Genomic DNA, 27,892 nt, shown 5'->3' with positions numbered 1-27,892 from the left:
CACAGTGAGCTTGCTAAACACTTACTATATGTCAAGCACTGTTCTAAGCGCTGGGGTAAATACAAATTAATCAGGTGGGACACAATACCAGTCCCACACGGGCCTCACAGTCAAGTAGGAAGGAGAATAGGCACTGAATCTCCATTTTGCAGTTGAGGAAACAGAGTAGTTAAGTGATTTACCCAAGGTCACAAATCAGACAGATGGCAGAGCTGAGATTAGAACCCAGGTTCTCTGCCTCCCATGTCTGAGTTTTATCCACTAGGCCATGCTGCTTCCCCAAGGTACATACTGCCTATTTGAGGCAGTATGGAGATTTTGCATGAGATTTTGCATGTATAGAGATTTTGCAAGAGATTCAAGTGGTCTCATAGTTGCATATTGATCTAAGTATTGATTAAGGCTCTACATATACCCCACTATAATTTCAACACTATTCATTGATTGGATGATTGACAATGAAGAGTTCATGCAAGGGGATTAGCTTGATCCTCTTGCTAATTGTGGGGTGATTTCAAAGACATGTAAAGCTATCCTGACTTCTCCTCCCCTCTACCAAAGGACCTCTAACTACTCTTCAGGAAGGCCCCTGTGGGTGTCTAGACTTTACAGCCCTCAGGAGGATAAGATGGAACCCAGGTTGGTGTGAGGAAGAACGCTTCCAAGGATAAAGTGCAGACCCACTTTTCCCAGTTGTCTTGGTCTGATGTGGCAGAAAAGTGGAGAAGGAAGAGCAGTCAGCTACTAGCTGGGAATCTCCCCTCAGTAGAGACAGTCTGGAGCAGGGGCGGGGATGGACACAGTCCCTGTCCCACATAGGGCACACATTATTAACTTCCATTTTAAAGATGAGGTAACTGAAGCCCAGAGAAGTTAAGTGACTTGCCTAAGGTCACACAGCAGGCATGTGGCAGAGCTGGGATTAGAACCCAGGTTCTTCTAACTCCCAGGCCAATGCTCTACCCACTAAGCCACCCTGCTTCTACTAATATTACTACATACAATATCTCTCAGATTCTGCGAGCATCCATTTCCTGCTGTTGCTAATATAGTTTCAGAATGTGGACCAAAATCACTGGCATAATAAATGATTCAATACACTGAATGCTATTAAATTCTTCCTCTGGGTGACATTCCTCTACTTCTTTATAGCATCTGTTGATGAAGGTATCATTGTTTTACACAATATATAAATCCAGTCCATTGACAGTAACTAGATTTAGAGGGGTGAACTGCTGATCATATTTTCTCTACCAGAAAGACTGGAGAATTGGCTGCTGCTTCTTATTCGGTAAAAATTCAGCATGTAGAATATTCTGATCCCATTTTAAGGCCTCATCCGGACATCTTAGACTTGAATGAGGTTTCTGCGGGAAGAAAAAATCAGAAAAATGCATTCTTTACTATTCAAGCTGAACCTTCGCAAATATAGGACCAGAGAGGACCAACTTCCATAAGCTAAATCTTTCTTTTTCCTCCCCCTTGCAGGGAGCAAATGCAGGGAGCTCCATTTTCTTGTCTGGATCAGAATTATGAACAAGGGTGAAGTTGAAGAAAGTCAGTTGCCGATATTCTTGCTTGTTTAAAATGTCCACATTTGTACTAACCATATACCTTCATCCACAGATGGTGCAGGCTGTGAAGAGTGAATTTTTTGTAGAGGTAATGTATGACAAATCAACTCCCTTAAAAAATAGAAATGCATGCATGCACATATACTGACAAGTCTATAGCTCCTGCATCAAGCATCATTACTATTTTATGTATCCAATGGAAACACCAAACTAAGAGGAGGAATTGAAGACTAGGTCCACAAGCAGCAACAAGAGGAGAAAAATGCATCCAGGAAACTGGGTTATGCGATAGAGGAACCCAAGAAATCCCCTGCTTGATTGTAGATTCTCCTCTCTGAAGTTTCATGGAGACTGTCAGATTTACCATTGATTTACATTCTGGAGCTGCCTAATGTCAAGGTTACATGTTAACTTTGCCAATATTTTACCACTTTACATTTGGTATAGAATCTCTTTTAACTCTCAATTTATTTAGTGGGATAACAAGACTCATAAGTGACTTTATGGAGAGACATGACACTTGCCATATTAGGTATTTCCAGAGACCACAAATCTTTACAAATTCCCTCTGATGTTGGTGCACATTCCCCTTTCTCCTATTTCCCTCTTCCCTGGGAATATTTCATAAACTTATTCTAAAGGGGATTTTCAAGCGTGATGGTTCTGTGACTTTAAAAAACCGAAGCCCTTTCTGCTCAAGGTGAGAGAAGAAGACAACGAAAATGGAACTGCAAAATGGCACACGGTCCGAAGACAGAAAAGGGAATGGATAAAATTTGCGGCAGCTTGTCGAGAAGGAGAAGACAACTCAAAGAGGAATCCCATTGCTAGGGTAAGTGATGAAACCAGTAAAACTTCCTCATCTTGGGTGTGAGATGGATCTTCCCTAATCACTGGGAAGGATTTGGGAAGGATTTGGAAAGGACAACCATCCCACTGTTGCTTCAAGCATCCTGTTGCCACTGTTGATGGCAGAATCCTGGGCAAAATGCACATTGATCTGACCCAAGAATAAAATTTCTCACAATCTTGGGATAAGAAGAGAAGGGCTAATAAGGTTCTGTAAATAACATGTTCAACTTTCCTTCTGCAAAAGTATGAGTTCAGAGAATGCAAAGCAAGCTGTTGTATGACCACAGTCCAAATCAGGGTTTAGCAGTTGTATGATAGCTAGTGTATTTTGAATCCTCAATATCCCCAGTAATAATCCCAATTTCTCTCTCTCCTATTCCCATTTCCCCTCACTCCTGAAATTTTATACTATTCTGATAATGCAGGCAAAAAGGGCTTTTTCTCACCCCCTTACAGTCAGAAACAGTGGATGACAATTCCTTAAAAGGTCCAGGCACCAAGGAGAATTCAGGAGAAGGGTAGGAACAGGATTTTCTCCCTTGGATCAGATCTTTCTGAGCTTGAAGAGGAGGAACAGGCCCATTAGTTAATGAGGAGGAGGAGAAGGGGTTGTGGTGAGAAGGGTGGTGATGATTTTAGGAATTGTTGAGGTCAAATGAGATTGAGCATTCAACAAAAGCAGAGAGCCCCATTTTACACAGTAAAAGGTGATTTGGGTTTCATACCAAATTGTTCCTTGGGGGGGGGGGGAATGTATGTAAAGAATCAGTGATCAAAGTTTTACCATACCACAATTCTCCTCAACTGACTGAAGTCCATCACCGAAATTACTGGGGTTTGGATGAGGATGGGGTCAAGGACAGAACGAAAGCATCATTGGTGTTACTGATTGTATGATATTTTCTTGTAGATCCGATCGGACTGTGAAGTAAACCAGAAAATTACGTATCGCATCTCTGGGGTGGGGATTGACAGGCCTCCTTTCGGTGTCTTCACCGTCGACTCTAGAACCGGAGAGATTAACATAACCTCGGTGGTCGATCGAGAAATAACACCAATGTTCTTGGTAAGTCATATCACTGGGCTCAGATGATCCCAATTTTTCCTTGTCCTTTGGTTTCTAAAGGACAATGCCAAGGAAGAAGATTTATTGTCTGGTACAAATCAATAATGTGTGCAAGTGCTCAATAAATACCACTGATTGAATGAATGAAACCAGGACTGGAAATGCACTGAATAGGAAATATAGGTTTTCCATTGATTCCACTGGTCCTGGGAAGCAGCATGGCCTAGTCGATAAAGCATGGGCCTGGAAGCCAGAGGACCTGGGTTCTAATTCTGGGCTGCCACTTGTCTGCTATGTCACCTTGGCAAAGTCATTCAACTTCCCTCTGCCTCAGTGGCCTCAAATACAAAATGGGGATTGAATATCTGTTCTCCCTCCTACTTGAATATGAGCCCTAAGTGAGACAGGGACTGTATCCAGCCTGATGAACTTGTATCTATCCCAGCTCCTAGAACAGGGCTTGACTAAGCTCACTGTGGGCAGGTAATGTGTCTACCAACTCTGATATATTATGCTCTTCAAAGCTCTGCACACAGTAAGCACTCAATAAATGTGATTTATTGATTGACACATAGCACTTAACAAATGCCATAAAATAATGTTCACAGTGACCCAGTCAGGGTCCCCAGAGAAAGATATCTATCTATTTCCAACCCTAATCATAATTTCTGAGATTTTAGCTGCAAATGGCACTCTTCTTCCTCTCTTTGCAGATCTATTGTCGAGCTCTGAATTCAAGGGGAGAAGATCTAGAGAGTCCTCTGGAGCTTAGAGTGAAAGTAATGGATATAAACGATAACCCTCCAGTGTTTACACAGAATGTGTACACTGCTGGTATAGAAGAAAACAGTCCTGCAAGTAAGTAGAGTCACAGAATCACCCTCTTGGGCATTTCATTTTCTCTTGGTCTATGGTTTTTGAACAGTGGCACACCACCGAGGTCCTAAGGCACACCTGTATTGTCACCTGGGAAATTTCCAGGTGTCCCTAGCCCTCCTGTTCACCTCTATATCTCTCTGTGTAGCCCATGCAGAATGTGGTTCTGAGCATGTTTGCTAATGTGCAGGGTGAATCCAGGATCTTTTTTGTCCCCATCATGGTGAAATCACAGGCCTCCTTCTCTCCCCCTTCCTGTCTCCATTTGCCCACCCTCCCCTAGCTCCCATGGGCATGTGAAGCCTACATCCTACTCCTCAAGCCTTTGGTGGGCACTGCTGTAGAGGACTCTGCTCTCTTCATCTTCAAGGTTAAAATGATCTTCTGGAAATTAGAGCAGTGCAGACATGACCAGTTTTGAACCTGGGGAAAGGGCATCAGTTGATTGATTCGTTTTGTCAATCCCCAAGTATATTTTCTGTCTCCTCTTGACTGCAAACTCGTTGTGGGCAGGGAATGTGTCTGCTATATTGTTATACTACTTTCTTACTACTATTTACTATTGTTAACTATTTTCTCTTTGAGAGATAGGAAAGATATTGCCAAATAACTCATAAACTTTCTAGAATCAATCCTTCAATATATGTTAAAAAGGGATAGTGTCAACAAAGTTAACAAAATTAAGTAAAGAAGGAATTCCAATCAATTCAAGGATCCATCAAAAAAATTTCCTGAGAACCTACTGGGTGCAGAGCACAATATTAAGCCTAAGAGTGTACAAAAGAGTTAGTAGCCATGATCCCTGCCCTCAGATAGTATACAATCTAGCAGGGGAGACCAACATTAAATTACAGGTAGGAGGAAGAAATAAAATATAAAGTTTTTTTTCTTAAGTGCTGTTGGGGGTTGGAGGGGTCTGAATATATCAGTATTTTGAAGTAACTAAATGCAGTCCGGAAAAAGCAAAATTCAACCCATTTATCTTAATTCCTAGACACGCTGGTGGTAAAGCTAAGTGCCACAGATGCAGATGAGGAAAATAATTTGAATTCTAAAATCGCCTTCAAGATAATCTCTCAGGAGCCTGCAGGTGCACCAATGTTTATTCTGAACAGATATACCGGAGAAATTCGCACAATGACTAATTTTCTTGACAGAGAGGTAAAGCCTTCTACAAATGAATGGTCAGTGGCAAAGAATTTGCTTTAGAAAAGACAGGTGATGATGTATCGCATTCGTGTTCTTACCCAAGCATAAAGGGAAGATGAAAAAGCAAAAGAGGGTGTTTTTGACTGAAAATAGAATCCTTAGATAAGTTTTCTCCCCTGTGTTATGTGTCTAAGTAAAGAAGTGGACAGCATTTATCATTTTTAAATCTAGTCTGAGATTTGAGCCTATTCACACATATTTCTATTTTATTTTCTAGCAACACAGCTCCTATAATCTTCTTGTGAGAGGGTCAGATCGGGATGGGGCTCCTGATGGAATGTCAACCCAATGTGACTGTAGAATTAAAGTCATCGACATCAATGATAACTTCCCAACACTTGAAGAGACATCAGTAAGTTATTTCTCCTGAATACAATGTTATCATATGGCCAGCAGTAATTAAGTGAGTTTTTCTGCTAATCTGACAGCAGAATTCTGATTTTGTATATGTATTGAAGGTCCTCCATCTGAATGTATTTTAGAAATCCTTGTATACAAATGTATCATCTTTATAGATTTCTACATGTTAATTGAAGTTGTTCTACAGGCAAGCAAACATAACCCCTATTACAGTAATGCTTCTGGTAATTGATATTCACTCTCTATTTTACAACATATGGAATGATATATCTTTCAGTAGTTGTCTCCTCTATTTAAAACTAACCTTTCAGCACTGAGAAAGTGGGCATCTGTCATTTCAGTATTCAGCAAGTATTGAAGAAAACTGTCTCAATTCAGAATTGTTGCGGTTTCGAGCAATTGATCTTGATGAAGAATACACAGACAACTGGTTGGCTGACTTTTTCTTCGTCTCCGGAAATGAAGGAAATTGGTTTGAAATCGATACAGATCCAAGAACAAATGAGGGGATTTTGAGGGTTGTTAAGGTACGATGTGGCTGCAGCAGTATTTTGTCTCCGAGATCATTGACATGTAATTATTCACCAAGTTACAAGAACCAGGAAGGTCATTTATCGCAGAACCAAACATGAGGAGAATAGTTAGTTGTTGAAAGAACTAAGGTTAATTTTATCTTGTGTTCCTACTTAGACGGTGGATCCCATGTGGGACAGGGGCTGTGTCCAACCTGGTTAACTTATATCTAACCCAGTGCTTAGAGCAGTACTTGACACAATAAATACTTAATAAGTACTAGAATTAATTAATTAGATTATCAGCTCTTTTAGTGCCAGTATCACACAATTTCATCACTTATGCTCTCCCGAATACTTAGTGTGGTTGCCCTTCATATTTGAAAACCCCACTGATGCTGAAGTTCACCTGTGAGCATGTATTTGGCTGAAAAGGCCAATGTGGGACCCATAATTCTCACTGCACTGGGCACACAAAAACGTTATCCCTTTTAGTGTTGGACCTAATGTTTGCAGCATACCTGGTGCTATTTTCTCTTGGGCCTCCTTGTCTCTCTTTCCATGTGAGACTTTTATTCAAAGAGAGCCATTCTCTTCTTAAGGACAGTGTACGACTCAGGTCTGCCCTTAGAAACTGACTTCCAGTTTTCAACTAGGATGCAGCATGACCTGAGGCATTGTTTTATTGTGTCTTCAAGAAGCTGCCTCATACAGAGAGATTTTCTGTTTCTTGGCTTAATACAGGCTTTGCACATAGCAGCTTGACTTAATGGGAAAATCACAGGACTGGGAGTCAAGAGATTGGGTATCTAATCCAGTTCAACCACTTGCCAGCTGTGTGGCCTTGGACAAGTCATTTAACTCGGAGAAGCAGCGTGGCTCAGTGGAAAGAGCACGGGCTTTGGAGTCAGGGCTCATGAGTTCGAATCCCAGCTCTGCCACTTGTCAGCTGTGTGACTGTGAGCAAGTCACTTAACTTCTCTGTGCCTCAGTTCCCTCATCTGTAAAATGGGGATTAAGACTGTGAGCCCCACGTGGGACAACCTGATTCCCCTATGTCTACCCCAGTGCTTAGAACAGTGCTCGGCACATAGTAAGCGCTTAACAAATACCAACATTAACATTAACTTCTCTGTGACTCACTTCTGCCCACTCTCAAATTTGGGACCTGATCCTAAATGGAAGGGGTACTATGGAGACAGTAGTGTGGAGGAATGTGTCTGTTTATTGTTATTTTGTACTCACTCAAGTGCTAATACAATGTTCTGCACACAGTAAGCACTCAATAAATAAGACTGAATGAATGAATGGCCACCAAACTGGCCATGGGCATCTGAACCCCAGCTTGGACAGAAGCTGAAGTGCCAGGCAAAATGTCATAGCTTTCCATACTTAAACCTGAGCTAAAGATTGACTGATGGTGTAGTTTGGCGCAAAAACTACACAACAATGTCACAAGGTTCATTTTGTCCGGAGTAGATGTATTCAGTGCCCACTAGAGCTAAATCTGTCCCAGCCTTCCTTAGGAGGAAGTTCCTTTGAAACAAAAATTATAGAATTCCACCTATGCATTGAAAGTTAAATATGGGGCATCAGTATATCAACCAGACAGAAGCCCAAATTCAAGCCAGTTTTTCTGAATATCTCAGTCTATAGTCAGTCCTTTAGCAGAAATTCCCCTGATGGAGCAAACATTTAAATTAACAATTTAACAAGATATGCTCCCCAGGAATTTCTATGGGAGAAAGTGTCCTTCTGCTAAAGTTGCAAAAAGCCCTGTCTTCATACTTTCTTTAATAGTTACAGTGTTATTTGTTAAGTACTTACTATGTACCAAACACTGTACTAAATCCTGGGGTAGATACAAGAAAATCAAATTGGACACAGTCCATGTTCCACATGGGGTTCACAGTCTAAGTTGGGAGAAGAGCAAGTATTGAATCCCCTGTTGTTGCAAATGAGGAAACAGAGGCACAGTGAAGTAAAATGACTTGTCCAAGATCACTCATCAGCCAAGTGGTGGAGTTGGGATTATAACTCAGATCCTCTCTCTCAGACTCTTGCTCTTTCTTCCAGACCATACAGCTTCACTCTAAATTTTTGTTATAAACCCACTGCAACTGGACCTAAAGTAGCCCCTTCTCAATCTAAGCCTCCAATCAGTGTTCTACTAGTTTTTCCCTTTTTTTTTGCTTGTCCACCTGATCACCAGGGGAAGTTGATGAAACCACGCCACTAGTCTTTTGTCATATGAATCTGTTCCACAGCCAGCTTCTCCTGAGCCCACACATTGGCCCGGAGGCTGGCCGCCATTTAATTACAGTTTTGCCTTCATCTGAAGGATGGCAATGTCACCTTTGTAGTTTGCTTCAGTGTTGGAATGACAGGCATGTTCTAAAACTACCTGACAATGTTTATTTATAGATTCCCTCATTTGAGAGATAGCATGGGCCCATGGCATTATTCATTTCCTATTTCACTGGGTGAGGGAAAAGAGGGGGTGTGTGTGTGTGTGTGTGTGTGTTTGTGTGTGTGTGTGTTGCGGTGTTGGGTGTTTTTAAAAATGTGTCTAATCTATACATGATTGCTCCTCTTTGAAATATAAAAAAGCAGTGAGCTAGGAAAGTCTGCCCAATACTAAAATACTAAAATATCCCAAGAGGTTGATCAATATCATCCTTCCAAATATGTAATTCCCATCATATAAATTGATTGCACCAACAAGAGCCTATGGAAAATGAATGCTTCTCTAGAGGAGATCATCTTAGATTTTATTCTTTGAAGTTTTTATTTGAAATGTAAATAAGTTTAAAGTTAGGTTTTCAGTAAAGCCCCCTGGACTGACCAGCTATTTCCCAAGAGGGAAAGTGTAGGTGTGGGAAATTACCCAATGCCAGAACAAGTTCAGCAGGTGAATGAATTGGCCTCTGGAGTATCCAGTTCATAACCCGGGCTTTATCCCTGTGCCTTAATTAGAGAATATGGTTTCAAACAGAATATTCCAGTTCTTCCTGAAATGGGGCCCTATTTGTTGCTTCAGAAAATTTCTGAGGAGAAACAACACATCCTAGTGGAAAGAGCACAGTGCTGGGAGTCAGAGGACCTGGATCCTAATCTCAGCTCCGCCACTTACCTGCTGGGTGACCTCGGGAAGGTCATTTAACTTATCTGTGCGTCAGTTTCCTCATCTGTAAAAGGGGAATTAAATCCTCCTCCTTTTGACTTAGACTGTGAGCTCCATGTGGGACAGGGACTGTGTCTAACCAGATTATCTTGTATCTACCCCAGCATTTAGTACAGTATCTGACATATAGTGAGTGCTTAACAAGTACCACTAAGTGCAAGTACCATATATATCTTTCTTTTCCCCCTTGCAGATGCTGGATTATGAACAGATGCCAAATATGTTCGTCAGCATCGGAGTGAAAAACAAAGCCGAGTTTCACCCTTCAGTTGCTTCCCAGTACCGGATTCAGTCAACGCCTGTGAGAATACGAGTTATTAATGTGAGAGAAGGAGCCATATTTAATCCAAATTCCATGAGCTTCAGCATTCGAGATGGCATAAGAGGAGACGCCTTGTTAAATTATGTGCTTGGGACATACACCGCCACTGATCTAGACACTGGGATTGCTGCAAAGAATGTCAGGTAAAACAAGTTTTTATTGGGTCTGATGAATGTTGAGGTATAATAATTTGGACTAATATCCATTTCCCTGGAGAAAATGTTTTCCAGAAAACCAACTTGACCTTGGGAGCCTTTCCTGAACTGTACCCAAGTCAGGTGATGGTCTGTAAACAGCACCATTCTGAGGTGGGGAAAGGGAACGGTGAGTTGTTCAGGCAGGGATCTAGTTTGGAGAGAAAGAGAGAAGATCAAAGTAGCCCACAGTTATTCCCCAGAAAGCCCTTGATCTCCTCAGGGCATCTGCCCTATACATACCAGGGGATGCCATAAACTTGGAGCTGCCCTGATCTTTGACTGGTTATTCTGGGTGCCCGAAGCCTCCATGCAGTTAAGTTAGGAAAAGACAAGGGAGAACCAGTTCTGGAGAGTTTGTAACCCAGAATGAACTATACAGGGCCAGAAAGTGGCAAGGGATAAAGCAGAAGGAGCTGAGGGAGGGAGCCGCTAGCAGGAACTGGGTTCTATTACGGTTCCCCAGGTCTTCTCAGATGTAACCAAACAAAACTGCAGCCCATTCCTCTGCTGCCTCCTGTCTTGCCACCTTCCTCCTCACCCGCCTCCCAATCTCTCTGCTTCTCCACCACAAAGAAAGATCTTCTTTTTGATTTTAAAATTGTTGAACTAAAGGAGACAGCGTTTCAGGTCTAGAGATGAGATTTGATCATATTTAAAGGGGTAGAAAATGGATCCTTTGGGGAAAGGTTTAGGGAATTGGGGCTGCTAAACCTGGAAAAGAGAAGGCTGAGCGGTGGTTAATAATTAGTGTCAGGTTTAAGAAATATTTAGGTGAGGACACTGGTGAGTGGCACTCCATGCCCCCAGAGGACAGAAAAAGAGGAAGTGAACTTAAATTGAGGATGGAGAGATCAGTTAGACAATAGCAGGCTACCAAGGAAGGTTCAAAAGATTCCATTCATTCATTCATTTATTGAGCACTTACTATGCACAGAGCACTCTACTAAGCACTTGGAAGAGTGCAATACAATAATAAATTGACACATTCCCTGCATACAACAAGCTTCCTGGAGACCTCCTTGAAAAATAGACTAATATCTGTCCCTAGTGGGATATTTGCCTGCCTTTGGTCTGAGCCAGATGACATCTTAGAGTCTTTTCTAGTTCTTGGATTTTGATTCCTACTTAAGGACAGCCTTTAAATGGTTTTATGAGTAATTCAAGAACTTTGGAAGGTATGAATCAAATGAAAGTGGGGAGAAATGTCACAAGGCAAAAGCACAATGCCTTCACCTACACTGTCCCTTTGTAGACATGGAACTGATTTTCCTTAGACCCAGAAGTTATCCCTACCTTCTATGTCCACATGTGCCAGCCCATAACCATCAACTCCATCTGGAAACACAAGACGGAAGTCTATGGGAATACCCAGAACTCAGCCTTCCTCTGTATATTGCTGTTTTAAAACACCTAGAGTCAAGGGAAGCACTAATGATTAAGCATATTAGAGTTAGTTCTTCTTCCCCCTACTTGATGATTGAAAACGCACCCCCTCTTTAATTCATAGCTGACAGGGGAAGGAGTGAGTTTTTAAAATGTCAACCATACCGTGGTTGTGATCCATCAATAGAACTGACTACTGTAATAAGTGCTTGGAAGAGTGCAATAGAATTAGTAGACCCCATCCTATCCTCAGAGATTTAACAATCTAGCTGGAGAAATAGGTACTCAGTAAAAATCAAATCTGAGAGAGTTCCAGGCAGGAGAAAGGATTTGAGCAAGATATTAGGGGTGGGAGAGATGATAATAATAATAATAATAATAATGTTGGTATTTGTTAAGTGCTTACTATGTGCAGAGCACTGTTCTAAGCGCTGGGGTAGACACAGGGGAATCAGGTTGTCCCACGTGGGGCTCACAGTCTTCATCCCCATTTTACAGATGAGGGAACTGAGGCACAGAGAAGTTAAGTGACTTGCCCACAGTCACACAGCTGACAAGTGGCAGAGCTGGGATTCAAACTCATGACCTCTGGCTCCAAAGCCCAGGCTCTTTCCACTGAGCCACGCCGCTTAGATGAGAACTAAACAGATTGAGTAGATTGGATCGAGGGATCAGTTTAAACAATCAAACCAATCATAATGTCTACCACTCTACAACATGCCAGTTTGGACTTCCACAACACTTAGGGGCAACTCATAAGTTCAAGATCAACTTCTTCCAAGAGGCCTTCCCCGACCAAACCCTCATTTCTTCTACCCTCTCTCCCTTCTGGGTCACCTTTCCACTTGGATTTATTCCATTTATTCACCCCACCCTCAGCCCCACAGCACTTCTGTAGGTAGCTGTAATTTACTTATTCATATCAATGTCGTTCTCCCCCTCTAGACTGTAAGCTCCTTGGGTCTACCGACTCTTTCATACTTTACTCTCCCAAGCCTTTAACACAATAAGCACTCAATAAATATGACTGATTGATTGATCATCCAGATTTGAACTGAAACTTCACTGTGGCTAACTTCCTTCACTAGGGCTCTATTGAATGTTGAGGCAGATAAACTGATGAGTTAAGTCATCCAAAATATAATAAAAATAGCATAGTAAAACTATAGGACATCATAGTGGCCTAGTGGGTAGAGCACAGGCCTGGGAGTCAGAAGAACCTGGGTTCTGATCTCAGCTCCGCCACTTATCTGTTGTGTGACCTTGGGCAAGTCACTTTGCTGTAAAACGGGGATTAAGATTGTGAGCTCCAATCCATGATGAACAGGGAACTTGATTACCTTCTATCTACCCCAGTGCTTAGAACAGTGCCTGACACATAGTAAGCACTTAACAAATACTATAAAAAATGCAGAGTTGTAAAATGTTTTGCTTTTTCTATGGTTAAAACTTGCATTTCTTTTATCCCCAAATAACATTATTTTTAATGCCATTAAGCATTGGAAAAAAGGACCACACCATGGGTTTAATATGTCATTTTTGTGTATTTTTTTATTGAAAACAGGTATGTCATGGGACACGATGCAGGAAGCTGGCTAAAGGTTGACTCAAGAACGGGTGAGATTCGATTTTCCAAGGAGTTTGATCGGAAATCAAAATACATTCACAATGGGATCTATACAGCAGAGCTTCTGGCTATAGAGGGTAAGAGAATTGGTTTTTCAGTAGTTTTTAATAGACTTTTCTAGTGTGACATTCCTATGGGGTTATTCAAATAATGGCCACCCCGCTCCTAGCCAAGGAAATTTCAAAATAAGATGTCATTTATGGTCTCGCCAGGATGAATTATGGGGGCTTTAGGGCAGGAAGGACATTAGGTGGTGCATAGAAGAACGTATCAGGAGTCAAAAGTGTTTGTTTTTCCACACACAGTAAGTGCTCAGTATATCATTAAAAACAGGAAATAGCGTTTTTCAACTGACACCATGTGCAACTTCTGGCCCAGTTTCTTCAATGAGACATAACCACTTAATTTCCAGATCACCAGTAATAAATTAGAGAAGCAGGCATTAATATTACAGATATAATCCATAATTTATATTTGTAGGAAGCAGCATGGCCTAGTAGATAGAGCATAGGCATGGGAGTCAGAAGGACCTGGATTCTAACCCCAGCTCCGCTGCATGTCTGCTGTGTGATCTTGGGCAAGTCATTTCACTTCTCTGGGTCTCATTTATCTCATATGTAAAATGGGGATTAAGAATGTGAGCCCCATGTGGGACAGGGACTGTGTCTAACCTGATTAGTTTATATCTACCCCAACGCTTAGAACAGTGCTTGATATCTAGTAAGTACTTAACAAATATCATCATCATCATAAGTTCTGTGAGGCTGAGGGTGGGGTAAATAAAGGGTGCATTGCAAGGCCAATGCAGAAGGGAATGGGAGAGGAGGACTTAGGGTAACTGAGGTACAAGGGACAGGAAAGTGAAGTGACTAGTCCAAGGTCTTGCAGCAGACAAATAGTGGAACTGGGACTGGAACCCAGATTTTCTGCCTCCCAGGCCTGTGCTCTTTCTACCCAGGCCAAGCTGCTTCCCATCTTAGACCCTTTTGCTGGTGAAAGATAGATGGACAATTGGAGAGACCCAGATTGGGATTCTGGACGTTCTTATAGTCCTGTAGCCTCTTGTATGTGTGGATGTGTCCTGGTCAATAGAGGGGAGTGGGGAAAAGAGAGAAGTTGCCTCTTCTGTCATGTCTCTTCATTATTTCAGATGGCTCCGGGAGAACTGCCACTGGCACCATCTGTGTGGAAGTTCCAGACATCAGTGACTACTGCCCAGTCATTTTCTCTGACAGTCGGAGTGTTTGTGGAGCTTCTCCATCGGCTATTATCTCCATCAGAGATGTTAACGACTATTCCTTTGGTTCACCCTTTACATACTGTGTGGCTGATCAGCCCCAAGGAACAGCCACTTTATGGGAAATCAGATCAATAAATGGTGAGTATCGTAGAGCAGCCCCCTTGCAGGATGGCACCGGGAGAGTTGCCAGTACTCTACCAGTCTCAACTATGGGAGGGAGAGTCAAGCAGAGGCATACCCATTCCATTCCTAGCTTGAGCAGTGGCTAGAGAGTGGAAGGCAATCTGCCACAAGTCAAAACTCACCTATACTGGGCAGCAGAGGCACGGAGAGAGTCGAGGGTGGAGACTCAAGTTTACTGCGCAAAAGAAGGCAATTGGTAAACCACTTCTGTATATTTACCAAGAAAACTCTATGGATATGCTACCAAAACGATTGCAGATGGAGGTGGGGCATTCTGGGAGAGATGTGTCCATGGAGACGCTATGGGTCGGAGACGACTTGACAGCGTAAAACAAGACACAGTGGAGAAGCAGCATGGCCTCATGGAAAGAGCACGGTCCTAGGAGTCAGAGAGGTCCTAACCCCAGCTCTGCCACCTGTCTGCTATGTGACCTTGGGCAAGTCAGTTCACTTCTCTGAGCCTCCATTTCCTCATTTGTAAAATGGACATTTAGTGCCTGTCCTCCCTCCTACTTAGATTGTGAGTTCCATGTGGAACAGAGACTATGTCCAATGTGATTAACTTGCATCTACTCCTGTGCTTAGAACAGTGCTTGACAGAGAGTAAATCCTTTAAAAGTATTATAATCATCATTATTGCTATTATTATTATTACAGGGCAAGCTTCCTGTTGCTGGGAGGCCAAAGAGTAAGTTATGACTCCTCTGACGCTTCAGAGATGAGGCAGATTAATTTCTAGTCCTTTGATTAGTCCTATTCTATGGTTCATTTGGAATAATGGCACCTTCATGTCAACAAGAATACTAGCTGTGCTATTTGTGAAGGTATCTGTTACTATGCTCCAAATACTGAAGTAGACACAGCACAATCAGACAGGATGCAATCCTTGTCCCACATGTGGCTCACATTCTAAGGGGGAGGGAGAACAGGTACTTAATCCCTTTTTTTTTACAGGTGAGGAAACTGAGGCACAGAGAAATTAAATGACTTGCCCAAGGTCATCCAACTGGCAAGTGGTAGATCCGGGACTAGAACCCAAATCTCTTGATTCCCAGCCACATTATCTTTCCACCAGGCCACACTGCTTCTTAAATCAGAAGAAACATCCCTGTTTTAAATAGAAAACCCAAAGGATTTTTCTATAAAGTCCATCAGTAAACTGTGTAGAGATACAAGTTTTGCTTGATTATTGTATGATAAATTAATTACAATGAGGAAAAGGTAAAAATGGTGCCAAGACCTGCCAGCAACAAACATGATAGCATAACATGATACGCTTTGTGTATGTCATATGTCCAGAACTGTGGGTCCTACATTTGGTCTTTTCAGTTACACAAGCACCGACGGGTGAATTTCCTCATCAGTGACTTCTTCTTCAAGCATTAAATATCATCATCATCATCATCATCATTATATTTACTAAGCGCCTACTATGTGTCAAGCAGTGTTCCAAGCCCTAGAGTAGATGCAAGTCAGACACAGTCCCTGTTCCACATAGGGCTCATAGCCTACGTAGGCGGGAGAACAGGTATTGAATCCCCATTTTATAGATGAGGAAATTGAGGCACAGTGCAGTTAAGTGACTTGCCCTGGGTCACAGAGCAGACAAGTGGTGGAGCCAGGAGTAAAACCCAGGTCTTCTGACTCCCATGCTCATGCTCTTTCTATTAGGCCACACTGCGGAAAATTGTATAACCAGCCTACTGACAGAACATAAAAAGATGAATTATGATTCGTACAGATTTGGAATGTGTCTGTTATATTGTTATATTGTACTCTCTCAAGAGCTCACTACAGTGCTCTGCACACAATAAGCATTCAATAAGATTAATTGATTGGATAAATGTTTCCCACACTCATCCCCTTAGTTTCCAGTCCATCAAAGAGAAAAGTTCCTTTTTTTCTTTCGTAGTATTTAAGTGCTTACTATATACCAGGCACTGTATTAAGTCCTGGGATAGGCACAAAATAATCGGTTAGACACAGTCCCTGTCCCACACAGGACTCACAGTCTTAATCCCCATTTTACATTTGAGGTAACTAAAGCAGAGAGATGTTTAGTGACTTGCCCATCATCACAAGGCAGGTAAGTGAGGAGCTGAGATTAGAACCTCTGACTCCCAGGCTCGTTCTCTTTCCACTAGGCCACACTGTACCTCTGATAATAGGTGGGAATGTGCAGTAATCTCTTCTCAATGGAAATTCTTCTCCTGATGATGTCAACAGTACTGAATCCCCCCCTTTTTTTGACAGAATGTGGGAACATTTTCCTAGAAAGATCTTTGTTTTTGATGCCTTTATTCCTGAACCTTCTCCTTGATCAATTCAGGAGGTGACAAGATAACTTGCCCTGGAGAGATCTGGGCTCAGTGCGGATATCTTGCTGCTATGATTCTGGACCACTGGTAACAGTAATTTCCTCTTTTGTTCTTTTTTCACAGCTACAGCGGCAATACTCTCTACTGGCCAACTCTTATCGTCCGGCTCTTACCAAATTCCCATCCTTGTCAAAGACAGCCTGGACCGAACTTGTGAAATGCCCCAGATTCTGCAGTTAGATGTTTGTGAGTGTGACGTCAACCAGATGTGCCTTTTCTATAGCACCACGGGCATATACGCCGGTGGTACTGGCATTACGATGATCACAGATGATGGTTACGGGACCATAACTGATGACAGAGTTGGGGAGTCCAACAGTGGACTTGGACCTGCTGGCATTGGTCTGATCGCCCTCGGCCTCTTATTATTGCTCTGTGAGTATTTGGTTAAGTCCTTCTGTTAGGTTTCCAAAACAAGCACGATAGCCTGTATTGTGTTGGCATACCAATTCATAGGATTTATTGAGAATGAACTGTGTGCAGAACACTATACTAAGGTTATCAATCATATTCATTGAATGCTTATCATGTGCAGAGCACCATACTGAGCGTTTGGGAGAGTACAACATAACAGAGTCGGTAGACATGCTCCCCGCCTAGAGGGAGCTTACCATCTAGAGGGATTCATTTTAGAACAGAGCATAACAAACAAGGTTATCAGCCACCTTTCCATATATAGCAGGTGAAATTGGTCTCAAGACTATGACTCTAAAAATGAAAGTCATTATCTCTCCTTTCCGCTAAACGTACTGACCCTTAATAGATAAGAAGGTCAAAACCTCTGCTCCATATCTTGCTCATTCTAGGGAATGATATAGTTCACAATATAGACTAGAATTCCAAGCCCACTTAGCTTGAAATAACTGACCAGCCCCACAAGCCACCATGGAAATATTTGGGTCATCACCAATGTCACTGCTGGGTCAGATCAAAGAGCACGGGCTTGGAAGTCAGAGATCTCAGGTTCTAATCCCAGCTCTGCCACTTCTCAGCTGTGTGACTTTGGGCAAGTCACTTAACTTCTCCATGCCTCAGTTACCTCATCTGTAAAATGGGGATTAAGACTGAGCCCCATGTGGGACAACCTAATTACCCAGTGCTTAGAACAGTGCTTGACACATAGTAAGTGCTTAACAAATACCATTATTATTATCAATGATTCCTCTAGCCCAGTATTCTATCTCTGATTGGGGGAACATGATAGTTTGAGGGGTTCATGTCAGGGGTGCAATTTGCACAAGAGAAGTAATGAAATCCTCTTCTCTATGCTCTTAATTTTCCCTCTAGTAGCCCTGTTGGATTATTCATCCATGAATTTATTTAATCTCCCCTTGAACCTTATGGACTGTTCAAATTCCCCTGGCAATAGATTCATATATTTGCCATCTACAGCCATAGAGAAGCAGTGTGGCCTAGGGGAAAAAGTACAGCTCTAGGAACCAGAGGACCTGGATTCTATTACTGTCTCTGACAATTGCTCGCTGGGCAAGTCATTTAACTTCTCATCTATGAAATGGAGATTCAATACCTGTTCTCCCACCTACTTGACTATGAACCCCATATGGAACTGGGATTGTAACCCAACTGATAAACTTGTACCTACCTTAGTGCTTAAAATCAGTGCTTGACACATAGTTAGCATTTAAAATACAATAATTATAATAATAATAATAATAAAGCTGCCAGCCAGGAGTTAAAAAAAACTTAGAAAAGACAAAATCATAGACTTCCAATTATTTTATGAATCTCAATAGTTATGTCTTGTTTTTCCTTAACCAGAGAAGGTCACTGATGTAATCACAACACTGAAATGTGCACATAGTTCTCATTTAGACTGTGAGCCCCATGTGAGACAGGAACTGCACCCAACCTGATTATCTTGCATCTATCCCAGCACTTAGTACAGTGCTCGGCACCAAGTAAGCACCTAACAAGAACCATAGTTGTTATTAATTATCTGTCAACTCCTTGGGGCCTGATTAGAGTCTCTATTATGCTAAGTGGTTGAGGTTTCCTTATATTTTCAATTTCCCCTTGGGTTTCAGACTGTGACAGTGAAAATCAGCACCATTACTGGTTTTGAAAAAGGATATTTCTAAGTACATCATCTAGGCTGTAAGCTCACTGTGGCCAGGGAATGTGTATGTTTACTGTTAGTATTGTTCTCTCCCAAGTGCTCAGTACAGTGCTCTGCACACAGTAAGCACTCAATAAAGAAGATTGAATGAAAGAACAAATGAATGCTAACTCTCCCCATCCCTTTCTGGTAGTGTCCCCTCTTCTTCTGCTGATCTGCTGCTGCAAACGAAGAACTCCAGCAGACATGGGGACCAGATTCGCTCCTGTACCCGAAGGAGGTGAAGGTGTCATTCAGTCGTGGGGAATAGAGGGGGCACAACCAGAGGATCAGGTGAGTCCAGAGTTTGCAGGCGGCTTCTCCTCATGTCTAAAGTGTGATAGGAGTCTAAATTGGTTCCAAGAGCTTCTTTGCTAACTTCCTCCTGCCACACACCTCAAAAAAGGCCACTAAAATTAGCAGCATCGAGACATTGCTTTTCAAGGTACTAAATCTTTTTCTTCTTCTTAGGATGTCTCTAATATCTGTGTCCCCATGACAGCCTCCAATACCCAGGAACGGATGGATTCCTCTGGTCAGTAAATGGCAAGGGTCGTTTTGCCTTTAACAGTTGATCTGCAATGTTAAATGCCTAACTGATTAAATAGCTGCTCTCCCTCTTTCTTAGACTGTGAGCCCCATGTGGGACAGGAACTGTGTCTGATCTGATTGTCTTGTACAGAGTAAGTATTTGGTACAGTGCTTGGTACATCGTAAGTACTTCACAAATACCATTATTATCATCATTATTATTATTATTACTGCTTCCTCCCTGTTCTGCTGGTTATAGGATAAAGATGGGTGGGGCAGAGGAAGACCTCAGTGGAAAGTTTAACTTGCTGGCTGTTTTTGTCCTAGTTTTCAAATGATTGTGGATTTTAACAATTGTAGTATTTGTTAAGCACTTTCTATGTGCCAAGCACTATTCTAAGCACAAGAGCAGATACAGACTAATCAGATCCCACTTTGGGGGTTCTCAGAATAAGTAGGAGGGAGAACCAATATTGAATCCCCATTTTGCAGATGAGGGAACCGAGGCACAGACTTGCCCTAGGTCACACAGCCAGTGATAGAGCTGGGATTAGAACCCAGGTCCTCTGACTCCTAGTCCAGTGCAGTTTCCACTAGACCACACTGCTTATCTACTGCTTGATATATGTTTCTCACTTAGGAGAAAAAGTATCTGACCTGTAAAGGTGTATAATAATAATGGGACATCTCTCCAACACTATAACTTACCAGTGTTCCTTTTTTTCGGTTATTTCTTCAGAAATATATACAAACACATATGCAGGTGGGGGAATCGTGGAAGGAGGAATTTCAGGAATTGAACTGAACACGGGAGCCGGAGAAGCAATGGGTCTTGGAGCGGCTGGATATTCAGGAACCACGAGAAGGAGAAGTTCCACAATGGGAACATTCCGGGAATTTGCAGAGACAGGAGTGAACATGGCCTTCTTGGACAGTTACTTCTCTGAGGTAAATGTTTTCACCAAATTGTCTCTGGGGAAATGTTTGTGGACTCTATGCTGGAGCTGAAAAGGCCTACTTCTACAGCATCATAAAGAGCAGGTTAATATTTGTGGAAAGGTCAGATGCCAGGAGAAGGTAAATCTTGTACTTGGACACTGGATGGATCCTACAGTGGATATGAATTTCCAAACATCTTCCTACTCCTTCTTATAGTAACTGTTGTATTTGTTAAACACTTACTATATGCCAAGCAGTGTACCTTATAAGTGCTGGGATAGATAAAAGTTAATCAGGTCCACATGGGCACACAGCCTAAATAGGAGGGAAGACAAGTATTGAATCCCCCTTTTGCAGATGAAGGAACTGTGACACAGTGAAGTTAAGTGACTTGCCCCAAGGTCACATAGCTGCCTAGTGGCAGAGCTAGTATTAGAACCCAGGTCCCCTGACTCCAAGGCCCTTGCTCTTTCCACTAGTCCACACTGCTTTCCCGTGTAGTCTCTTTCCTACCCCTGTCCTTCCCAGCTAAGGCCTCACCTTAACACTCAATCAATCAGTCAATCAATAGTATTTATTTAGCACTTAGTACAGAGCTCTGCACTAACCGCTTGGGGAAGAATAATATAATAGAGTTAGTAGACATGATCCCTACCCACAAGGAGCTTACAGTCTAGGAGAGCTTTAAGATACTCTCTACTGATCCTTCTTCTCCCTCCAGCTATGATAGGTGAAGATATAGGCAGGCTGGGTGCCCATTCCGACAGGGATTCCTGACCAAAACCAGGGCAGCTACCCAACAAAAGAGGAAAAGAGACAGGGCAGAGTTATATTGTCTCAAGGATCAACTGGAAGGTGGTGGATTGTACATTCCAAGTGCTTAGTACTCAATAAATACTCAGTAAGTGCTCAATAAATACGAATGAATGAATGAATGAATGAATGAATGAATGAATGAAAACAGGAATGTCAGTAATAATAAACTCCTCACTCTAGGCTTCAAGGCTCTCCATCACCTTGCCCCTTCCTACCTCTCCTCCCTTCTCTCTTTCTACCGCCCACCCCGCACGCTCCGCTCCTCTGCCGCCCACCTCCTCGCCGTCCCTCGGTCTCGCCTATCCCGCCGTCGACCCCTGGGTCACGTCCTCCCGCAGTCCTGGAACGCCCTCCCTCCTCACCTCCGCCAAACTGATTCTCTTTCCCTCTTCAAAACCTTACTTAAAAATCACCTCCTCCAAGAGGCGTTCCCAGACTGAGCTCCTCTTCCCCCTCTACTCCCTCTGCCATCCCCCCTTTACCTCTCCGCAGCTAAAGCCTCATTTTCCCCTTTTCCCTCTGCTCCTCCACCTCTCCCTTCCCTTCCCCACAGCACTGTACTCGTCTGCTCAACTGTATATATTTTCGTTACCCTATTTATTTTGTTAATGAATTGTACATCGCCTTGATTCTATTTAGTTGCCATTGTTTTTACGAGATGTTCTTCCCCTTGACGCTGTTTAGTGCCATTGTTCTTGTCTGTCCATCTCCCCCGATTAGACTGTAAGCCCGTCAAACGGCAGGGACTGTCTCTATCTGTTGCCGACTTGTTCATCCCAAGCGCTTAGTACAGTGCTCTGCACATAGTAAGCGCTCAATAAATACTATTGAATGAATGAATGAATGAATGAATGAATAACATTTGTTAAGTGCTTACTATGTCTCAAGCACTGGGGTAGATACAAGATCATCAACTGCTACAAGGGGTTCACAGTCTAAATAGGAGGAAGAACAAGTATTAAATCCCTATTTTGCAGATGATGGAACTGAGGTCCAGAGAAGTTAATTTGCTTGCTCAAAGTCACACAGCAGGCAAATGGCTGAACCAGGATTAGAACCCAGGTCCTCCGACTCCCAGGCCCGTGCTCCTTCTACTAGGCAATGCTGCTGTCCCCGTGACTAAGGACAGGAAGAGAATGTGACTGGGCTTTAGAGAGTGGAAGTTCCACTGTTAAATCTCTTTTTTTCACTTTCCCCTGCCAGACCAACTTTCAGATCTCTGGCCCTGCTCCCTGCACCCCTCCTGGCTCTTGCGAATCTAGCAACCTGCCACCACCAAAAGCATCAAGTCAGAAGGGCCAGTTGTCCAGGGGTGCTGGGAGCAAGCCCAACTGTCCCTGCCCCTTTTTCCCTATGCCCCATATGACAACAGCTCCCCATAATTCCAGTCATATAGACATGCCCGGGAGCTGGCAAGGTTGAGGGCCCCCCCCATAGCACTCAAAAGATAAGATAAGACAGGTAAGTGAAGTGCCTGATGCCCTTCAAAAAGGACAGCGGAATTAAGAATTTCATTAACTGTAAAGGGAAGCTTCCTCCATCTGCTCTGGGATGGGACTAGAGGGGAATACTTTTGGAAAGTTGGATGGTACCATAAAGGTTTTCACATATAAGCCATTTTCCTAGAATCTGTGGTTCCAGCAGCCCATGACACCGACCACCATAAGGTATGGCAGAGAAGCAGTATGCTGTGGCAAAGAAGCAGCATAAAGTAGTGAAGTCAGCACGGGCCTGGGAGTCAGAAGGTCATGGATTCACGCGTTCTAATCCCAGCTCTGCCACTCATCTGCTGTGTGACATGGGCAAGTCACTTTTCTTCTCTGTGCCTCAGTTGCCTCATCTGTAAAATGGGGATTGAGACTGTGAGTCCCATGTGGGACAGGAACTGTGTCCAACCAGATAAACTTGTATCTATCCCTAGGTTTAGTACACTGTCTGGCACCTAGTAAGCACTTAACAAATACCACAGTTATTATTACTGTTATCTAGAGAAGCCAGTCACAGAAAGCATAAGTGTATGGTATAAATAGGAGACCACTGGTCAATCAATCAATCAGTCAGCCAGTCAGCCAATCGTATTTATCCAGTGCTTAGTCTATGCAGAGCACTGTACTAAGTGCTTGGAAGAGTATAACAATATAACAGACACATTCCCTGCCCAAGCAATGGTATTTATTGAGCACTTACTGTGTGCAGAGCACTGTACTAAGTGCTTGGGAGAGTACAGTATAACAGAGTTGTAGACATGTAGTCTATTCCCCACTATAGGGAGACAGCAAAGTAGCCTGGAAAGAAGAACAAATGACTCAGGAGACTAAAGGTTGATTAGCTCTTCAACTGTCTACTCATCAAATGGAGGATGATATAATAATAAGAATAATAATGGTATTTGTTAAGCCCTTATGTGTCGAGCACTGTTCTAAGCACAGGGGTAGATACAAGCTAATCAGGTTAGTCATAGTTCCTGTCCCACATGGGGCTCACAGTTTTCATCCCCTTTTTGCAGATGAGTTAACTGAGACACAGAGAAATTAAGTGACTTGCCCAAGGTCCCACCACAGACAAGTGGCAGAGCCAGGATTAGAACCCAAATCCTTCAGAGCCCCAGGCTCGTGCTCAATCCACTAGGCCATGTTGCTTGCCTGTCTGGCCCAGGCCACTTCGCAGAGACTCGGTGACTAGAAAAGAGATAATTAATGTGCAGGGCTTTGAGGTCTTTGGAAGAAAGCCCCATATAAACTCATGGTATCATTATCATCCTCTTCATTGTTGTTATTACCTCCCTCAGTCTAAACAGCACTATTACCCTCCTTTAACAGACACTTTAGAGATTCACTTCTCCTGCCACTGTTCAGAAATATCCCAATCTAAGGCTTCAGGAGTTTCAGCCTATTAAAGAACATGGGAATCTGGCCTCTTCCAAGTTCAGTTCCTTCCTTTCACTGCCAAACCACTTAAGGGAAAATATTTCTTTCAACTCACATGAGTGAGGTGCTTTAATTGGCGTCCCTGTTCACTTTACCTTTAGAAGAACACTTTGCCAGCTGAGATCTGAAGGGGCAAGTCAGGACACAGGGAGGAGGAGAAAAAGGAAGAGGTGGGATGGACACACACACTACAGAGAAGAAAGCCTTATAGAAAAGATCTGAGCCCAATATAGCAAAAAACTGAGCTGACTTCTCCTATACTATTAATGGCTCGGGATTTCAGCTCGGAAGTATCATTTGGAGAAAATGAACTTGAAAACACCCCCACATCACTACATTACAGCATCTTTATAAGAATAGGCACTGTGATCTACTTGATCAAGCAATCAATCGTATTTATTGAGGACTTACTGTGTGAAGAGCACTGTACTAAGCTGTTGGAAGAGTATAATAAAACAGAGTTGGTAAACATAATAATGTTGGTATTTGTTAAGCGCTTACTATGTGCAGAGCACTGTTCTAAGCGCTGGGGTAGATGCAGGGTAATCAGGTTGTCCCACGTGAGGCTCACAGTTAATCCCCATTTTACAGATGAGGTAACTGAGGCACAGAGAAGTGAAGTGACTTGTCCACAGTCACACACCCAGCTGACAAGTGGCAAAGCCAGGATTCAAACTCATGACCTCTGACTCTGACTCCGAAGCCCAGGCTCTTTCCACTGAGCCACGCTGCTTCCCAGCATATTCCCTATCCACTAGTTGCTTACAATATGAAGGGGGAGACAGCCATTACAATAAATTATGGATAGGCACATAAGGGCAAAGGGTGGAGTGAATAAAGAAATAAATCCAGTTGAAAAGGTCTGAGAGTCAGGGAACCCAGATACTAGTCCCAGCCCTGTCAGTGTCCTGTTCTATGATTCTTAACTCTCTGGGCTTTACTCACCCTTCTCTAGGTCTCAGTTTTTCCCATCTGTAAAATGGGAATCAGCCCAGATACAGCTATGTGAGCATGGATGTTGTGAAAATAAATGGAGATAAGTAAATGAGTGAGTTTTAAAACTAAACCTGCTACACAAATTCAACAAGGAGAACTTACATGTCTTTCTCCGATTTTTTTCCCTAAGTCAAAGCCCAGCTAAATCTATTGCAATTCATTACAGCTCTTTCACTAGTTGGCTTGGCGTTTTCTTCTTAATGATGACATATGAGGTAGGCTGATGAATGCATCTCATTTGTGCATTTTACAATTAATGGCTCACCTGCCCTTAGTGGATATTTTTGCAAGATGTATATGGTAATTCTCATAGTATATGTAGTAGTTATGGATCTCTAAATGAAGCAGAACAAAACTACCTGAAAGCAGCATTTTGTTATTTCAGTGAGTGAAAGTGGTCACTGATGGTAATTCAATAATATGAGAGCAAATGTATGCGTTAGATCCTTTCACAAAATTGCCATTTAGCAAAAGTAAGAATTTTACCCCAAAGGTCAAAACTAGAATTTAGCATGAGGGATTCCCAAAGTAACTGAAATGCCATTTTTTTCTTCTGCAACCATCAGAAAAGCTCTTGAATCCAAAAAGCATTGGAAAGTCTTTTGACTACTTCTGGTGTTTTGAAATACTTTGTCCTTCCCATCTAGAGACGTCATAGGTCTATAGCTTGTCTCTTCCTTGGGAACCCTCAAGACTTTAACTAATCATCTCTATTGATTCTCATCTGAAACACTGGGGCAGAAATTCCAAAAGGTCAGAATCCCAATCAGATTGGAAATCTGATCTGGATGTAGTAATTTAGAATTTTTCCAAAGGAGATAGTAATGTTCTTCTTTAATGCACACCTGATAGACCTTTCTCTGTCCAAACGGGAGCAGCAGTTCTAATTTCCAATTTCGGGAACATAGGAATATAAGCCAGACTAAACTGTGTTGGACCGTGATCCATCTAGCCCGCAACAGTAGTGACAAGATCCTCTCATCCTCTAGACTATAAGCTCGTTGTAGGGAGGGAATGTGTTTATTGTTATATCGTACCCTCCCACGTGCTTATTACAGGACTCTACATACAGTAAGCGCTCAATTAATACAATTGAATGAATATTGGTCTTTGGCCAAATAAGTGGTGTACCATCTAACATCCTTAACTTTGTTCCCTAATTTTTCTTATGAACCACTTATTTATGGATTCATCCAGCTCCCTAGTTGAGCCTGTGACTGGTTTTGGCCTGCCCAACTTCCTATGGGAATGAATTTCCTCTGCTTCCCAACCCCTCAGTGAAGAAGCCTTTGAATTCAACCTCCCCTCTCCTCCCAGTTTCTCCTCATCCAATCCTTCTAGGATATGGTAAACCACCTGGGCTTTCCCCATCAGTAGCTGTCATGATTTTATAGACCTCAATTGCATCTCCTCTCAGCGTTCATCGCTCAGTAAAGTTCCTGTGAAAAATGAAATCTTCAAAAATGTAAGAGCCACTGCCCTTCGACATTTTAAAGTTAAAATGAATGTAACTGGGTTTCCTCTCCCTCTTCAGAAAGCTTACGCTTATGCAGATGAAGATGAAGGTCGGCCCGCCAATGACTGCATTCTTATCTATGATCACGAAGGGGTGGGATCCCCAGTGGGCTCCATTGGCTGCTGCAGCTGGATTGCTGACGACCTGGATGACGACTACCTGGAGACCCTGGGCCCCAAATTTAGGACTCTGGCCGAAATCACCCTGGACACTGAGATTGAGCCGTTCCCATCCCCGCACCAGGCCTGGATGCCCATCAGCACGGACCTGCCCCTGCTGGGATCTCATTACGTGAACGTTAGCGAATCTTCAGCTATGTCTCTGACGGAGGCGGGCTTGCGGGCCGAAATGGCTATGCCCGAGTCCATGTTCCACGGGGATATCATAGTGACGGAATCCTACACCACTTCGGACCAGTGCCTCCAACCCACCACCATTGTTTTCGACCCTCATCTGGCTTCCAATGTGGTGGTGACGGAGACGATGCTGGCGCCCGCATATGGGGTGCAGGGGAACCTATGCGTGCCAGTGGAGGCGAACAACACGCACAATGTCATCTACACAGAGAGGGTGGATCACGTGGCTGGAATGAGTAGTAGCAGCATGACGGGGGGAGGGACCGGAGACTGCGAGGTGATAGGCCCCGAGATCCACGTGAATCAAATGGTGGATCCTGATCTCCACGTGGTGGTCCCTGATATTCACATAAGCCACATGGTGAGCCCTGACATCCACGTCAGCCAGACCATTGGGCCAGGCTCCCCGTTGGCAACCCACCGCAGAATAACCCAATACAGTACCATTCAGTATGCACAGTAGTGAGGCCTCTGCTACTGTGACTTTAGCCGTATTTGTTGTCAGAGTCACCCGGTTATCATTAATGGCTAGAGCATCATTCTCAAGGATCAGTTTTGAGGGAATAAGTTTTGTTTTTTTTCCGACCCTTTTCTTTTTGTTGATTTTAATGGAGCACTGAATGCGGGTTAGACAATCAGGGAAAATGAGGCAGCCACCAATACATGAGTGGGAGCCATATTCTTGACCACTGGAAGACAGAGAAGCCCCGGTGCATGGAGCTGGTCACGGGA

General features: G+C 43.0%; 1 protein-coding gene and 1 non-coding gene across 2 annotated transcripts; both read left to right on the top strand.

Annotated features, from left to right (window-relative positions):
• Nucleotides 1-1,626: 1,626 nt before the first annotated feature.
• Nucleotides 1,627-27,623, top strand: DSG4 (desmoglein 4). The gene is made up of 15 exons (XM_001515264.3): nucleotides 1,627-1,662; nucleotides 2,275-2,406; nucleotides 3,337-3,492; nucleotides 4,206-4,350; nucleotides 5,363-5,529; nucleotides 5,795-5,929; nucleotides 6,279-6,464; nucleotides 9,827-10,098; nucleotides 13,100-13,239; nucleotides 14,313-14,540; nucleotides 17,027-17,338; nucleotides 19,234-19,373; nucleotides 19,551-19,614; nucleotides 20,350-20,558; nucleotides 26,823-27,623. Exons 1-15 carry the CDS (start codon nucleotides 1,627-1,629, stop codon nucleotides 27,621-27,623), a joined length of 3,123 nt encoding a protein of 1,040 aa, XP_001515314.3.
• Nucleotides 14,560-14,697, top strand: LOC114813400. Its single transcript, XR_003761121.1, has one exon. It is a non-coding gene; the product is annotated as a small nucleolar RNA SNORA7 (small nucleolar RNA).
• Nucleotides 27,624-27,892: the final 269 nt, after the last annotated feature.

Source organism: Ornithorhynchus anatinus, chromosome 7 (assembly GCF_004115215.2).
Source record: "Ornithorhynchus anatinus isolate Pmale09 chromosome 7, mOrnAna1.pri.v4, whole genome shotgun sequence".
Lineage (NCBI taxonomy): Eukaryota > Metazoa > Chordata > Mammalia > Monotremata > Ornithorhynchidae > Ornithorhynchus > Ornithorhynchus anatinus.
The sequence above is the reverse complement of the archived record's forward strand: the minus strand, read 5'-3'. Positions and strand labels throughout refer to the sequence as shown.

Bases quoted from the DNA above. Each gene is read 5' to 3' on its own strand.
- DSG4 (XM_001515264.3), top strand. From the start codon at position 1,627: ATGGTGCAGGCTGTGAAGAGTGAATTTTTTGTAGAG. The intron at 1,663-2,274 runs GTAATGTATGAC...TTTCTGCTCAAG, and splicing joins AGAGTGAATTTTTTGTAGAG to GTGAGAGAAGAAGACAACGA. The intron at 2,407-3,336 runs GTAAGTGATGAA...ATTTTCTTGTAG, and splicing joins AGAGGAATCCCATTGCTAGG to ATCCGATCGGACTGTGAAGT.